At 57.0% G+C, this 16,039-nt stretch overlaps 1 protein-coding gene and 1 pseudogene across 1 annotated transcript in view; one reads left to right on the forward strand and one right to left on the reverse strand.

The window, feature by feature from the left end:
* Window positions 1-16,039, forward strand: part of RELT (RELT TNF receptor) — a 34,424-nt gene that overhangs the window by 11,374 nt on the left and 7,011 nt on the right. The window contains exons 5-9 of the mRNA XM_067533269.1: window positions 944-1,201; window positions 12,166-12,246; window positions 12,722-12,803; window positions 13,482-13,742; window positions 14,417-14,597. Coding sequence (XP_067389370.1) covers window positions 944-1,201; window positions 12,166-12,246; window positions 12,722-12,803; window positions 13,482-13,742; window positions 14,417-14,597 — 863 coding nt within the window. The remainder of the gene's footprint in view (window positions 1-943; window positions 1,202-12,165; window positions 12,247-12,721; window positions 12,804-13,481; window positions 13,743-14,416; window positions 14,598-16,039) is intronic.
* Window positions 4,040-7,880, reverse strand: LOC137143428 (SWI/SNF-related matrix-associated actin-dependent regulator of chromatin subfamily A member 5 pseudogene; annotated as a pseudogene).

Genomic DNA, 16,039 nt, shown 5'->3' on the forward strand with positions numbered 1-16,039 from the left:
CCCTCCCACAGCTGGCTTTGGCCCCATCTGCGCCGTGCCCTGCCCGTGACTGCAACCAGGCAGTGGTGGGGGCAAAGGGGTGTTCAGTGCAGATGGGGGAGGGGGGGGGCAAATTGGGGGCCCAGCACAGGGGTGAGGGGGGTGGGGCGGACACCTGCATTGGACCATGTACTCCCTGCAAGGCTGACGAGCTGTGTATGGGCTCCTTGAGAAAAGGAGGGAGACTGGGGGGGGGGGGGGGGCGAGGAAGAGGCAGGGGATGGGAAGCCTGTGCTTTGGGGGTGGGGGGGTGGCACTGCTGTTTCACCTGCAGCCTGTCCTGATCCGGCAGTGACGTCTCTTTGCTGGGGTGGTGGCGGAAGCTGAAAGCCGGCAGCGACTTCCTGCCAGGATTTTAACGGGAGCTGTGCCATAACGCTTGGGCCTGGCTCCCCAGATCCCTGCCACTTCAGAGCCCTGGCGCCGGGCGACCGCTCACCAGCTCCGGGGAGCCGGGCACGGAGCGCCCGTCGGTTCTTCCACCGGCACGTCACAAAATGGGACACTCGCTTACCCCTGAATGGGTTTCTTTTGTTTTTGTTCCAGTTTTCAAGGAAAAACTGAAACCAACCCCCACACCCAAACCGGACAACGTTTTCAGAAATATCAACCAAAACCCAGGAAATACGAACCCAAAAAATGAACGTTTCCCCTGAAAAGCAGGCAGCGGAGTCTATGCGCACTGGCCGGCTAAGGAGCGTTTCCTCCCTCTTAATAAAAAAAACCTAGTTCTTTGCAAAAGAGACAAGTAGCATTAGCCCTATTTTACAGATGGGGAAAACAGAGGCACAAGGCCACCCAGCAAAGCCAGGACTAGAACCCAGGTCTCCTGACGCCCGGTCCAATGCACGGTCCATTAGTCCCCACTCAGTGACTGGCTCCTTTTTAACCCTCTTTCCTGCAGGCCCAAAGCAGGGGCCGCCCCGGCTGGTGAGGCACGTCAAGGCCCTGCACAGACGGGACGAGAGGGCGGTGTCCAACGGCACCCGGGACGGGAAGCCGGAGGAAAACGCCACTCAGTACGCCGTGCTGGCCATCGTGCCGGTCTTCTGCATCATGGGTCTGCTGGGCATCCTCTTCTGCAACCTGCTGAAGAAGAAGGGCTACCACTGCACCGCCCACAAGGAGACAGATGAGGAGGTGGCGAAGGCGGAGCGAGGTGGTAAGCGCTGCCCTGTGGGCTCTGTGCTCTCTCCCCATGACCCCTGCCTGAGAGCTCGTGCCCGGCACGGAGCAGGGGAAGCAGGGGTGCCCCAATTTGTTGCACCGCAGCTCCAGAGTCCAGACCTCCACCCCGAGACCGCCGTCTCTACGGCGCCCCACCCTGGCTGATCTGAGAGTGGCACCCACTGCCGTGCCCGCCCTTTGGGTGGCGTGATGGGCCCACTGGAGACACCTGAGAGGAGGGTGGCTCGTGATGTGGAAGAACCAGACCTTCCCCAGCTGTGCCCCAGGCTGGCAGAGGAGAGGTTGACCTCCATGTCCCCCGCTGCAGGGGTAGAAGGGGGGCCAAGTGGGCAACGTGGAGGCGTGCTGGGAAGACTGGCAGCCCCTGTGCATGGAGCTGCACACGCGCATTTGCTCTAGGCAGGCTGCCGGCGGCTGGGGCAGGACCCAGGAGCTCCTGCCCGCCCCAGGATGCAAGATGGGCTGTTGTATCTCTTAAAGATCTCGTGTGATAGTCGCCAGCTCCTGTCTCTGGCCAGGGGCTCTGGGTTTGTTTCTTTCTTTGTCTGCTTTTGGCTCTTGGCTGTCTCAATCACGTGCAAGCAAACTCCATCTCCTGTAATTAGAGGGGAAGGGAGGTCAGCCCATCAGTCCCACCCTGTCCATACCGGGACTGATTTCTCCCCTCACCCCGACCTGTAGGGAGGTCTCACACCCGCATCTCTGCCCACCCTCCCGTGGCAGTGTTCCCCCTTGCCGCGGAGCAGGGCCTAGGGCGACGGTGAGCGCTGTGGACCCGGGCTAGCCACGGTGCCCCAAGAGAGCCCAGAAGACCAACCTCTCCCCACGGGTGGAGCACAGAGTCCTGGCGGCAGCTGGGTGTCCGCGTCTGACCGCGAATGCGCTGCACTTCACGGGCTGGGGTCCCGGCAGCTGTGAATCAGGAAAGCGCCAATCCAGGCGACGAACCAAACCCTGTTTTTACCCCTGCCCAGGGGTCTGGCCACTGGTATCTCTCTTGCCCAAGGATCCAGGGCATGGGGGTACCCCAAATGGTGCCTCCCTTCCCAGCACTGACGGCAGATCCCCCTCCCTCTGCCGGTGTACTGAGACACATCTCGAGTCTCTGTTAAGAAGTTTCCCCTTCCACGGGAGGGGTCGGCTGATGTGGAGGAGCCAGGGGAGGGGTCAGGACGCCCACATGGGGGGAGGGGAAAAGGGCACACTTTACAGGGGCCCAGAGGCCCTGGGGGGCCAGGCCCAGGCTGCAACCCCCATTACCATGAGGAAAAAGGTTTTCATGGCTCATGAGATTGTACGGATGGGATGAGGGATTGGGGTACGTGTGTGGGAGGGGGCCCATGTTACAAGTTTGTCCTGGGCCTGAAAAAATTATGCTTGGGCCCTGGGAGGGGTCCCCGCAGCCTGTGAGTTCCTGAGCTGCTGTTCAGAGCAGCCGCTGCAGGGAACGAAGCCCCATCCTGCAGGTTATCTCAAGGGCAGGAGCTGCTGCAGAAGAAGCCGTGAGACGCTTCTGCAGTGACAGAGGCTAGGAGTGAACAGAGCCAGCCTTGTGCGATTGATGGGCCGTGACGAGCTGGGGAGGATGGGAGGGGGGGCAGAAGAATGCCCCCCTCCCTCGCCCCGGTGACGCTGTACTGCGCTGCCCGGTGCGCTATGGCAAGAGTGGGGTACCGTGGGTGTGGGGGCTGGGGGGGGCCGAGCCCAGCGGCCCTTGAATTTCTAGCAGCAGCCATTTGGTTCTGGGCGTGGGGGCGGCCTGCTAAAACGCAGGGACGGACGGACAGACAGACACGCTGCTCTCCTTGGGGGCAGCTCAGATCTCCGTCCTTCATGTCAGCAGCCTGGGCCACGGCAGCCCCGAGAGTTCGAAGCTCGTGAGTGGGGAACCTCCCAAAACGTGAGATTGGTTTAAACACCCTGAGATTGAAACTAAATCCTGGTTTTTGTTGGATGGGGGGTTTTTTTGGATCTCTTCCTGCTCCCCCCTCAATGTGCAGGTGACGTTGATTTACACAGGTTGCAAATACAGCCTCCGGGGCATGCAAATGCACCAGGCTCCCCAGACAATGCCCCAGTGCCCTGTGCATGAGACTCCAGCAGCTGCCCCTGCCCCAGCCTGCAGGGAAAGGGGCTGCCCTGAGCTCCCTCCTCCATTAACCTCCTGCAGCGGGGTGGAGGCCCCTACTGCTAAGCTGGCTATGGGGCAGCTCAGAGCACAGGTGCGCCAGGTACTGATGGAGCAGCTAAGTATATGTAGCGCAGCTGTCTCTAGTGGCCAAAGGGGGAATTGCAGGCAGGCCAAATTGTCATTGTTCATGAGATCCCGCCGGCTTGGGGTTTGGTCACGTGTGGGGTGGGGGTACAGGCCGCTGCCTCCCCATGGCCGGCAGCAATAGCTGCTGCCAGATGTGACACCAGGGGAGAAGGGCATGTGTCCCAGTGCAGGGATCATGCTGCTCTGGGGGAGCAGCTGTCAGAAATCACAGCAGTGAGGCAGGTTTTGGCCAGTGGGAAGGGAAATGAGGGAAAGGAAGATGATCTGAGTGGGGAAGACACTGGCCAGGAGTGCTAGCAGTGCTTTTTTTAAATAAATGAAGCCTGTTTTATTACTTTAATGCTTTTTTTAAAAAAAATCACTACAGCTACTGCATTTAAAAAAGTGAAACTACATTAATTGCTGCGTTTCTGGTTCAATAAACAGATGGACCTGCTGTCCTGTAATGACATAATAGTTGAGCATTGTACCTTGTAAAGACCCGTACATTAAATAACTTCTTTTTAAAATTTAGTGATTACAAAAGTTCATCGTTCACTGCTTTAGCTTCTTTATCCTTCCTTGACCATCGGGAATACCATCCATTTTACCCTTCTTTGCTGAAGAAGGCTTTGGTCCACGTTTTTCTTCTCTGCCTTCTCCTTTTTTTCCCATTCCATGTTTTCTCTTCCACTCAGAGTGATTAAGGTATTGCATCTCCTCTGTAGTTCCGTTGTTCTGGACTTGAGGAACCGGTCAAATCTGAACTGGGGGGAGAGTTTTGAATAGACTGTCTTAATTCATCATAAACATTTTCTTTATCAAATCCTGGCTTGTGAAGCATACAGATTAGAAAGCGATCCTCCTCCTCTGTTTAATTCTTCCCTTTGCTCGTACCGTACGATATTCTCCACTGGTGGAAAGGCGCTTTATATCTGCCAATCTTTGTGACAAGTGCTTTTTTTAATACAAATCCACCTACGAATTCCAGCTTCTCCTCTTTCAGTCTGAGCCATGATCTTCTCTATGTCCTGGAGTTCGTTACCTCTTTCCCAGACACATCTGTATACTCAGTGACTTCCTCTGGGCTTTTTCCTTCCTTCACCGGCTATATTTTCAATATCATCATGGCCTCACTTTTCATTAGCTTTGATGAACTGGTTAAAATCTCTTTTATTCCCGTTGGTAAATCTCTGGGATAGTAGTTTCTCTTTTTCTTCCAGCTCTTCATCATTAAATGGATCAGCTTCATCAATTTTAATCTGTTCTTCCTTTTGGGCTTGGGCTGTATTTGGCAAATCTGGATTACGAGGTACCTTGTACCCAATAGTTTTTCTGTAGTACGGAATCTCTTATTCTAGTAGTTCAAACAAACATGGAGGAAAGAACTGGAAATCCCGAACAGTCCGGCTGTTTTGGAGGTCGTGGTACTTTTGGCTCACTGACACGAAGAGCTTCCCTGAAGTAAGCTTCAACGGCATAGTTGGCTTTTCTTCCTCGTTTAGGTGACTCAATCCACTCTGTGAATGCCATCTTTTGTTTCTCTCAACAATCTTCCCTTTCAAAGTTGTGTACACCGGACTCTGTATCCATTGTAAAATTTCTGAGTGAACTTTCGCCCTCTTATGGAGAGTTTCTTATTCACTTCTGCAGTCGTCTTTGCACCTTTTTCCAAAATGCCATCAATCTCTGCACTAGCAGCTCAGCTGTTCACTTTTCTTCTCCTGCAGTGCTGTTTGCCGAGGAAGCAGGTGGGTGTCAAGTTCCTCTGCTCCATCCAGATTCTTGCCCCATCCTCTAGTGCTCCAGCAGCGCTCCTGGCATGTGACTCAACCCTAGTGCGGTGTTGAATCCCAGAGAAGAATCTGCTAACTCCCTTCCTTCCAGACCACTTGCCTTGCCGGCCAAGATAGGCTGGAGGTGGATGAGATTCAGTGTCTCTTCTCTCCTCGCTCTGTTTTCGTTTTATGTTTTGTTTTTTCCTCTTGATTTCGTGTCTGTAGCCAGTTCATTTCCTCTGAAGACAATCCAGTTCCTTTCCTGCAGCTGTGCCGAGATTGTCCCTCCCTCCCTCCTTTGATTCTCCAGCCAAGAGACAACATCTCTCTAGTGTAAACCCAGGAATTTGATAGCAGCTGTCCAAACTGGGAGTTTGCACGGATGATCAAGGAATTCGGAGCTACTTTAGACTGCCAACCCATATCTATGAATGATCCAATAGAAGAGCACAGGATCTGTGTTTGTGTAAGGAAGTGCCCTCTAAATAAGCAAGAACTTCACAAGGAATGTGATGTGATTACGGTTCCCAGCAAGTGTGTCCTGCTGGTGCATGAGCCGAAGTTGAAAGTGGACCGAACAAAAAACAAAAAAAAAAAGTAAACCAAGGCACAGGTGGCTATTGGTCAGGTGATACCATAATAAAACCCCCTGCTCTCTGGCCACGAAAGCGTTTTTACTGGCACTAGACTGATGGTGGGGGCATTGCTGGAATGTCTGTGGGGCCGGGGTTAGGGGTAGGTAGGAATTGTGTGAGTGGGTGAGATGTTTCCCTCTAACGACTGGCCCAGAGAGAGGATCTGGGATCTGCTGGTAGCTTAGGCAGCTCTTAGACCAAGTGGTAGCAGCCGGAGTGTTTGGAGCAGAGGAGCCGGCCTCTAATCTGGTTTCCCTCTGTGTGCAAATGTGTGTGGCTGTAGCATGTGGGTTTGTTACACGAGGGCTTCTCTGTCTGGCTGTTGCTAAGCCCTCAGTCGCTGCCAGGCTGGTTTTCGGTGCAATGGCTGTGCAATGCCAGGATTCACTAAGCAATTGCAAGGCTGGTCCCAAGATCTTCTTTATTTCCCCTCCCTTCCCACGTGGGCTTCGTTAATCGCTATTTAGAGACCCGTACCCCAGTGGCACTGCAAATAGACAAACTGCTGTGGGAAGAGAAGCCGGAGCTGTCAGACGCAAGCCAGGATGAAGCTGTCCAAGCAGCCCCCTGGAGAATGGGGCTGAGCTCTGCCTCGCTGGAGCGAGTTTGCTCTGAGCTGCAACCATCGGATTTGCTCAGCTAGAGAGTCCGGCAGAGGGGAACGTGTCACAGGCTTGTAAGAGGCGTGTGGGTTTGAGATCTTGGCCCAGTCTTGCTCTCCAGGTAGGGAAAGGCATGTGGGTCTAGCTGCTCTGGAGTGATCCCCTCTGGCCAGCAGGGGAATGGTTGTGAAGCTGTGATGGGAGCCCCGGTCCAGCCCTCTTTGCTTGAAGAAAGTTCTCCAGGGGACGGATAATGCTGTGACCAATGACCGTGATCATGACATCTGCTGTTCGGGTGCTGGTCCAAACTCACAACCCCCAATGTCCCGACAGCCTCTGCTGGCTGCACACATTTTTGTCTTGTCTGTAATGTGTGTGAATGAGGGTTGCCGTCCAGAATCCAAGCTGCAGAGATGGTACGGCACCAAGTGCTGCCCCCAGCTACAGGAGGCTCCTTTTAGCTCACACAGCTGAGGCCTGTGTTTTTGGTGCTGAAGGAGCAGAGTTTGAATCCCCTCTCCCCAGATGTGTGTCTTTGCAGTGCCTGGATTTGTTGCATTGCCTGACACAGGCACAGCAATGCCTGGCTGCCCAAGTAACGCAGGCTGGGGAGGGACTGTCGTTTGCTTTCCTCTGAATCACTGGGGCATCGGTCCTGGAGAAGGCTTTGTCAAATGGTGTGTGCTACTCACCATCTGGTTCCAATCTCTTGTGGCAAGGAGTTCCACAGGTGGGGCCCCTTTGCCTGGTGGCTGGAATCTGGGGCTATTCCAGCTTCAGTGCCCTCTGTAAATCATAATTGTCTTGGAGGCTTAGGTGTTCGCCAAACTCTGCTAGGGATGGCGTGGTGCTCTCTGTGGGTAGGGCCCTGGACTGGGATTCAGGAGATCTGGGTTCAGTTCTCAGCTCTGCCAGTGGCCTTCTATGTGACCTTGGGCAAGTTGCTTCCCTCCCCGTGCCTCAGTTTCCCCATCTGTCAAATGGAGGTAAAGATACTGTGACCCCCTTTGTACAGCACTGTGCTCTTTTGTATAGCACATTGTGATCTAGCTGTTACCTGTAATACAGGGCATAATACTAGGGGCAACTAAGCATCTAAAACCTCTCTCTGGGGTGACATGGAAGAGGGTCAGCCTGGGTAGCAATAGGGCTGTCTGTGACTCTCCCTGAGAAGACTCTCTGTATTGATAGGCTGGTTTCTGGCTGAACTCCTATTCCTAACCAATAAGGCGTGGCTGAATAGACTGGCTTACGGTTGCCTTAGATGCACTTGGCATTTCAGCCAATAAGCATGCATCTCTTCAGCATCAATGCTTGGACCAGCTGTTACTTTTCCATCACCTGGCGTGCTAGTGACGCCTGTCCTCCCTGCCTCGCCCATCACGCGAGACAATAGAAACAAAGTCCAGGGGCGATCAAGAGACTCGGCTGAAGTTGCTCTCTGAAAACAATATGCCTATTTTGCATCTGTTCCATAGCCCTGAGAATGGTTTAGAACCCTGATCGTCTGGTTTGGCCTTCCCTGAAGCCAAGGTTCAGATCTTGAGATGGATGAGTCTCACCCAGATAAAACTAAGGGCCTGAGGTTTGCTGTGTGGGGAATTCTCCAGGGACACCTTAAAACTGGAATCCTTTTTTTTCTCTCTCTGTGATCAAGAGCCATGTTGGGATTTTTTTGATAACTGTATTTTTCCCCACTCCACTTTGGCATGCTTCACTGGGTGCAACTTGTCTGGTACCCTCCCTCCCAGAGGTGGCTGCATTTCTGCAGTGCTGTATATGTGGAGCTGGTGAAATCCTGGCATGGGATAGCCCTGAAGTGCGGTGAAGTCTGGGCCTTAGCTTTCCCTGGGCCTTGGAGCTGTGGGAAAGCTCCTCTCTGGTGCCAGCGTTGCAGTCCTCTGACGTTGCTTTTCCAGGCCAGGGCCTCTTGATCTGTTGTTTCATGGATTGACCCCACCCTCTTTGTTGCATAGGGCCCATGACGGGAGCATGTGTTTATTTCTCTTAAATTCCCCTGCAGAGGGATGCGGGGGAGCCCTCCAGATAAAACTGCTTGATGCAGATGGGTGTAGCGCTCATAACTGGGGACGGAAGGGGAGCCTGAGTCCGGTGCCAAAAGACCAGGAGAGTGGCTTAATGATCACAAGATTTAAACATATCTGGGGGTCTGTGTTGAGTTTCTGGATTTTGAGCCTTTAAAGGATCACGTTTTTGACTTCTGTTCTGCAGCAGTGCGGACGCTGTACTTGAAAACTGAGAGTCGGCTGTAATCCCATGACTCCGGGAGCTGGGGCTTTAAGAAAAAACCCAGCACATATGGTGAGACTTGTGCTTAAACTGGTGAGCGTTGGCCTCACGTGTGATTTCTGTATGGCTCCTGCATCTCCTTGTGGGATACGAACAAAGTAACTGCCCAAACGCATCCATCTTCCCCCTCCCCTCAGGACACGCACCGACGGACTGCAAGACCAAACACCTTCTTCACCTGCCTTATACTCATCTCGGTGCCTTCAGCTGTGTGTTAGATACACCCCCCCGGCCCTCCGACCTGGGCTTCCACCCTCTCCGGAGCCGTCAAAAACAGACGGATCTCTAAACCCTGATTCTCCACTCGAACTCCCAGGCACCACAAATCCACTCCAGAACCGTGGCGCCCACCAATGCCTGCTCTGCCCGTACCTGCTCCCCTGTTGTTTCCTGAGCAGAAGGAAAGTTAAATAACCCCAAAGTGCCCAGCCCAAGCTGTTGTCGCCATGACTACGGGCCGGGGAATCGCTGGTGCCGGTTGTTGCTGAGTAGAAAAGCAGGGCAGGGCGAGGGGGGCTGAGGCTGACCTAGTTTCTGGATCAGCGTCAGTGATGGTTACGTTACCAGGGAACATTGGAAAGGGATGTTCCTCCAACTGCAGACTAGAGGCACCTGTGTCAAAGCCCCGTCTGGGGCTTCTCAGGATTTAACTAAAAAATCATCTTCTCCAACCATCATGCAGGGCACGCGGAGTGTTTGTCATCTCAGCATCCTGTTATACCCCCATGGTACAGCTGGGGAAACTGAGGCACCCGAGGCTAAGGACACTCGGCGTGTCGGTGGCCAGCTGCCTGTCCTGCATCCCATCCACCCGCTCGCACCGCCAGCCACAGACTCTGCCCACCTGCTTTGCAAGGGGCTTGGCCAGTGGCATGGCGGAGGGGGCCAGGTCCCCGGGTGCCGGCCTGTGTGGGGGGGCTCTGGTCTAGCCTTTCATGATGCACAGGGGGTGGGGGGCACTGGAGGGGCCAGCACCCCCCATCTCCTCTGTGTCATGAAGGGCCAGCCCAGCGAACCCCTCCCTCCCAGGCCGGGGGGGAGGGGGGGTGAGGCCGCCCCCTCCGAGCCGGTGCCAGGCTGCGGGGCTGGAGCGCCGGGTAACTGTGGGCCACCAGGCCAGCCCTTCACGACAGGCAGAGGGGGCAGAAGGCTGGGGGGGGAGGGGTGCCAGGACCCCTCCTGCATTGCGTGTGGGGGGGTGCAAGTGCAGGCTTGGCCCCTGGGCGCCGGAGACCCTGGGCTTGGCTGGGCACTTCTCTGGCGTCAGATTCATGGAGTCCCTCAGAACGGGGCGCTGCCCCGAGGTTTGGTTAGAGGGGAGCAGCGAGGCTGCTGCTGACCCAGCCCTCCTCCCTGAGCAAGAGCAGCGGGCGCAGGTCCCGAATGGAGGAGAAGGAACCGAGTACCTGCCCCCCATCTCGTTGTCTTGGACGGTGGGCTAACATGACCTCTGATCTCCCCGGGGAGGGGGGCCGTGGAAGGATCTGTCGGAAATGGTTCCTGGCAGAGGGTTTCCAACCGGGGGTCACCCAGAGGGGTTGTGTCCATCCCACCCTCCCATGAATGGGAGAAGGAGCTAGCTAGATCCTGGGCCCGCCCTAGGGGGAAGCCCGTGTGGTCTGGTGCACAGGGGACCCTGGGTGGGTGACCGTGTTGGGTGACCGTGAGTCAGTCGCTGCCCCTCTCTGTGTCCGGTTTCCCATCTGCCCCCCTCTGTAAAGTGCTCTGAGGTCTACCGCTGATAAGAGCTGGGGGGGAGGGTCTGGGAACCACGGGTCCCTGGTAGAGGATTGATGCGGACCCATTAAAATGGAATTTCTGCAAGGTCGAGTCAAGGACTCCAAGGCCAAAGGCACCTTTGTGATCATGGAGTCTGTCCTCCGGCATAGCCCCGGCCAGGGACCTGCTCCCCGTGAGCCGGGCAGCAAGCCTGGTAACTAGCCGCAGGTCAGCCGTTGCTGGCGCCAGCCGGCCCCAATCTGCATGGACAGACAGCACTGTTCCCTCTGCCCCAGCCAAGGACACCCTGCCTCAGCTCGGAGCCCCCCGTGTCGCCCTCGCTGCTGGTTTTGGGCGGCAGAACTGGGTTTGTTTTGGGTGTTTTTTGCTGATTGTCAGTTGCCATGTCTCTGGTGCCAGATCGTACGCTGGCCTGGGGCGATGCTTTATGAGAGCTGGCTGCTTCCCCCGCCCTCCCTGCAACCCGGGCCGCAGCTGCTTTAGCCTGCAGTCGCCTGCAACCAGCGCTCCCCGTGCCAAGGGCGAACACGGCCACTTTGAAGGTGCAGCACGACCCAGATGGCACGGGCTGGGCTTGTCCTTCGGCGCCATCTCTTGGCCAGAAGGTGTAGCGCTGCTGGTGGAATCGTGTCACTGGGAATGGACTGAGGGTGCTGAGCACCAGGGCAGAATGAGCCGGGGGACGCCTAGAGAAATCTCTTTCTCTCGTGTAGACGGGGCCTGGGAGTGAAGCGCTTGGCGGTGCAGAGCGGGGCGAAGCAGGCAGGCAGAACGTACGGCCCTAACTATCTGAGCCAAGTTCAGCCGCCGAGCTGGGTTCAGAGCCACGCCTGGACCTGGGATTTTGAGCAGGCCGTTCTCCCCCCCCCAGTGACCTGTGAAACATCCCGAAAAGGCCACCGGCTCCAAGGCAGGGCAAGTGAACGAAGGCACGGGACAGCTTGCCTGGCCAGCCTGCTAGCAGCGGACTGGGCTAAAGGGAGGCTGCGCTCATGGCTAAGGCTCTGGAAGGCAGACGATCTGGGTTCAATTCCCAGCTCTGCCTGCTTGACTTTGAGCCTGTCCCTTATTCCCTCTGTGCCTCAGTTCCCACTCTGTAAAACAGCCATAATGCTCTGCTTGGACTGTAAGATCCTCAGGCTTATAGCTGTGTGTGTATGTACAGCACCTAGCATAACCAAGCCGGCTCTGGGGCCTCTAGGCACGGCTGTGATATTACTACTACATACTAAAAGGACTGGAAATCTGCCAGCTGATCCGGGACACCAGCTGACTTGTTTGCTAGCGGCACATTTAAAAATACTCTCTGCATTGGGGGGGAGGGCTCTAAATGTGACATCAGAGAAAACGTAACTTTTTTCCTACAGCTGTGCCTGGGGGGGCTTAGGGCATTGGCCTAAGAGCCGGGGGTGCCTGGGTTCTGTCTGGCCAGCTCACCGACTGATTCTGAGTAAATCCCTTCGTGTCCATTTCCCCATCTGTAAAATGGGCACACCGCTTGCCTGTCTCTGTGTCGCCATGAGGCTTAATCAGAAGACGTGTGTAATGTACTGAGACGTTGCATTACCGAGCATGGGGAGTGGCAGCGGATTTTAATACCAGGTGTCTCCCTCCAGGTAACAACTCAGCCTACAGGATAGAAGATGCCAACGAAGACACCATCGGGGTCCTTGTGCGACTGATCACGGAGAAAAAAGGTCAGTCTCCAGGGAGGCAGGGATCTCTGACCCTTGTGGCTGCCCATGGACTGAAATCTGGGGAGCCCTGGCTGCGTGTTCTACTCGGGGAGAGACAGAACATGTGTCCTCCCCTGGTGAACACTGCATAGCCACCTCTGTACAGCTCCAGCACCTGCGTGCTGTCCCGTGTCCTCAGCCAGCATGCCAAAGGGTGCGGGGTCTTGCAGCGATCTGACCTTAGCTAGGCCAGAGATGTGAGCCTGCATAGCCCAACCTGGGACCAAACGGGGCCAGGCCTGCAGTGGTCTAACTCTGTCCCTGAGCTGACCAACGGCTGAGCAGCTGGTCTCGTGTCTCCCTTTGCATTGCCTTCCTCAGCAAATCATTGCAGAGGATTGTTCAAGCCACTTGATCCCGTTAAGGCTTGACGGATCTCGCTCCTGCGCGCGCGCCAGTCTTTGGCTGACCATCCCCTCTTATTTGCTGCCCACAGAGAACGCCGCTGGCCTGGAGGAGCTGCTGAAGGAGTACCAGAGCAAACAGCTGGGCCAGACCAGCCACAAGCCTGCTAACAGGTAAGGGCCTGGGGCCTGCAGCTCCGTGGCGATGCTGGCTTCGCTTGCAGCTGGTCAGTGGAGACGGGCCTTTCTGAGCTGGGAGTCTGTTTCGTGCGGGGGGGAAACCAGAGGTGCTGCAGGCATCAGAGGGGGCAATCCTGGCCCAGTTCCTTTTCCCAGCGGGCCTCCCTGTAGGAAGTACCATGACGGGGAGCCCAGTTACAGCAAGGAAACGCACACGCCCCTGCTCTGGCTCCGTCTTGCGGCACAGACCAGGCTCCGCTCTCTGAGCCTTGGTCCCAAGACAGCCCAGGGCAGGACTGAGCAGGGCTGTGGCATGGTTCGAGACCCGCTCTGACCCTGCCGGGGACCCAAAGGACGCGGGGAGCAGGGCTGAGCCGCTGGCAGCTGCACTGGGTGGGCAGCTCTAGAAATATCCCGGAGCTGAATCCTGTCCCGGGGGAAGGATACAGGCTGGTCGCTCCACGCACTGACCCAGCTTAGTTCTGCAGGCGAGTGGCTGGGTGTGGGAGCTGGGATACAGACTAGTCAGCGTCCCAGGCGGAGCTGGTGGGGAGAGCTCCCGTGACCTCCTGTGACAGGCCCTGGCCAGCCCTCCCTCGCAGGGAGAATTTATCTAGGGCTCCTCACACTCCCCCCATCTCCCCTGCTGACTGCGTCTCTCTCCCCCCGCAGGCTGCACTTCTTACCGCACATGCCCCACATCTGCCGGCACCAGCACCACCTGCACACGGTGCAGGGCCTGGCCACTCACCCGGGCCCCAGCTGCACCCGCTGCTGCCAGAAGAAGTGGCCGCAGGTGCTGCTCCCTCCAGAAGCTGAAGCCACCGCCGCTGCCTCCGCCAGCACGGCCACCGCCAGCACCGCCCCCAAGCCAGCAAAGCCGGGCGGCAAGGCCGGCCGGCCCGGAGAGATCACCCTTCTCTCCGTGGGCAGGTGAGCAGGACCGGACCTTGCTCTGAGAGGAGCAGATCCTGGCGCGGGGGGAGGGGGAAATAGCTCCCGGTCACGGGCAGAGCCGTCGAGCTGTCGGGAATGGAGAGTGTGCCGGGAGCTTCAGGGCAAAAGCCGAGCCTTTTGTTCTGTGGGTGGTGCCCCCAGCACAACGGGATCGGGGCCCCGAGTGCTACACGGTTGCTAGGCAGGGACATTGACCACGCTGGCCTCCTTCAGCTGCCTCCATCCCCTGCAGGGAGCAGTGGGTCACTTGTTCGGCCGTCTCCACCGGCTGGGGTTTAACGTGCGGCTGGCTAGCCGAGATGCATGCACACTTTTTTATGTTAAACCCAGGCGATCCAGCATTGTCCTACGATTAGAAGTGGGGACTAGGAGCCAGGCCTCCACTGCGTGACCTTGGCCAAGCTGCTTAGCCACTGGGTGCCTCAGTTTCCCCGTCTGTGCAATTGAGGCATATATCTGCCGTCGTAAGGCTGGGCGGGGGGATGCACTGCACAGACACAGCTGCATCTGTCCTGAGTGCGAAGTCTGGCCCTGCCCGCTGTTCTACCTATCGGGGTGACGTAGGCCGGCGTGCTCAGGCCCCCAGGGCGTTTGATCGTCCCCCGGGCCCTGCCGTCGATTCCCTGACCCATGCGTGGCTGTGTCTGCAGGTTCCGAGTGGCTCGCATCCCCGAGCAGAAGCCCAGCCCTCCGGAAGTGAAAACCATCTCGGAGTGCAGTGGGCCTGAGCCGGCCGACTCCCCCCGCAACTGCCTCCCCGCCGAGCAGAAGCCGCTGGTGGGCAGCGGAGCCCGGTCAAAATGGCTGAAAACCGCCGACAGCCAGCAAGAGGTGAGCAGGGCGGGGCTGGGCCAGGGGTGGGGATCCTGGGCCCGCAGGCTGAGGGCTCCAGTCCAGGTCTCCTCTCCACTTCCCACTGGAATTAGCCACCTGCCTGGGGACTCCCCAAAACCCGGGCTTGGAAAGCAAAGCCAAGAGAATCTAAAACCTGGACCCGGGTTTCAGTGGCAGGGAGGGAGCCATGTCCTAGGTGCTTCTCCATCCCCAGCGGGTATGAACTCTGTCCCTGCCTGGAGGGCTCGGGATGATAGAGCCACGCTCTCTCTGATCACCTGTGCGGCTCCGAGGCACGGCTAGCCTCGCTTCCCTCTGTCTTGGGGAGATCTGCATTGTCAGCCGGCGGGCTGGGGATCGGCTGTAAGGATGTGGGCAAGCTGATGCGTTACAGAGCTAGGTGTGTGGGTGGGCGTCTCTATACGCACAGGCTGCGCCGTCCTGTTTAAATCCCCAGCCTAAGCCAGCTGGGCAGTAGCCACAGGCCGGAGGACCCAAACCTCCTCCCGGTCAGGAGGAGGGAGGCTGCTCCTCTGGCCAGCTGGAGGAGAGTGTTGTGGGGCTGTGGACACCTGTCCTCTAGGCCCTGGAATGATCCCCCAAACTCGCTGCACGCAGAGCAGCCCTCAGGCAGCAGCATGGGGTGAAGTGAACCCTGTCGTCTTCCCCCGGCCCCCCAGCTGGCTGGCCAGGGTTTGGACAATGCTGCTGCCATAAGCTACCACCCCTGCAGGCGATCCACCGCTCTCTGCAGACTTGGAGCCTGTGTTTTACGTACAAACAACTGCTCCCCCAGAAGGTGTGAGGGGGAGGGGACCCCCGCCTCCTACCAAAGTCAATAGGAGCTGCGGGCCCTCAGCACCTCTGAGCACCAGGCTACAAGCTCCTGGCTGTGACTGCAAAGACATCCTTTGTGTGCAGGGAGCATGCAAGGTCATGTGCCCCCCTGCCTCCATGGACTGAGCACACTCAGTAATGCTGCTGAAGCCGGCTGCCCTCGCTCTGTCTGGCAGGCATGGGTTGTTTTAGCGAGGCTGTGGTGCCAGAAGCCCCAGCACCATGAACTGCCTGCGGGCGCCTTCACAGGGCGTTAACCCTGGAGCCTAATGCCGACCCCTGAATACCCCGCTGCTGCATCCTCCTCACAGAAACATCCAGCGACAGCGGGTAGATCCTGGCAATCTGGGTGTATCTCAGCTCAATTATCACCCCTTTTCCCAGCCTGTAGCATGCCCCATGTTGGATTATTTGGAGAACATTGAATTCAGGATCTAAAAAGCACCAGAGCCCCTGGTAGTTTGGTCCTATGAGGACTTTATCCCGGATTTCTGGCCCATTCAGATGGACCTGGCAGGGCGTGCTGGCAGACCGGCTGCCCTCCAGCACAGGCCATCTGTGGATTCTGGAACATTTTTATTAGGGGGCTTCATAAATGATCA

This window comes from Emydura macquarii, unplaced genomic scaffold (genome assembly GCF_026122565.2).
Source record: "Emydura macquarii macquarii isolate MOO-44397 ecotype Brisbane River unplaced genomic scaffold, CSIRO-AGI_Emac_v2 contig_3328, whole genome shotgun sequence".
Taxonomy (NCBI): Eukaryota; Metazoa; Chordata; order Testudines; family Chelidae; genus Emydura; species Emydura macquarii.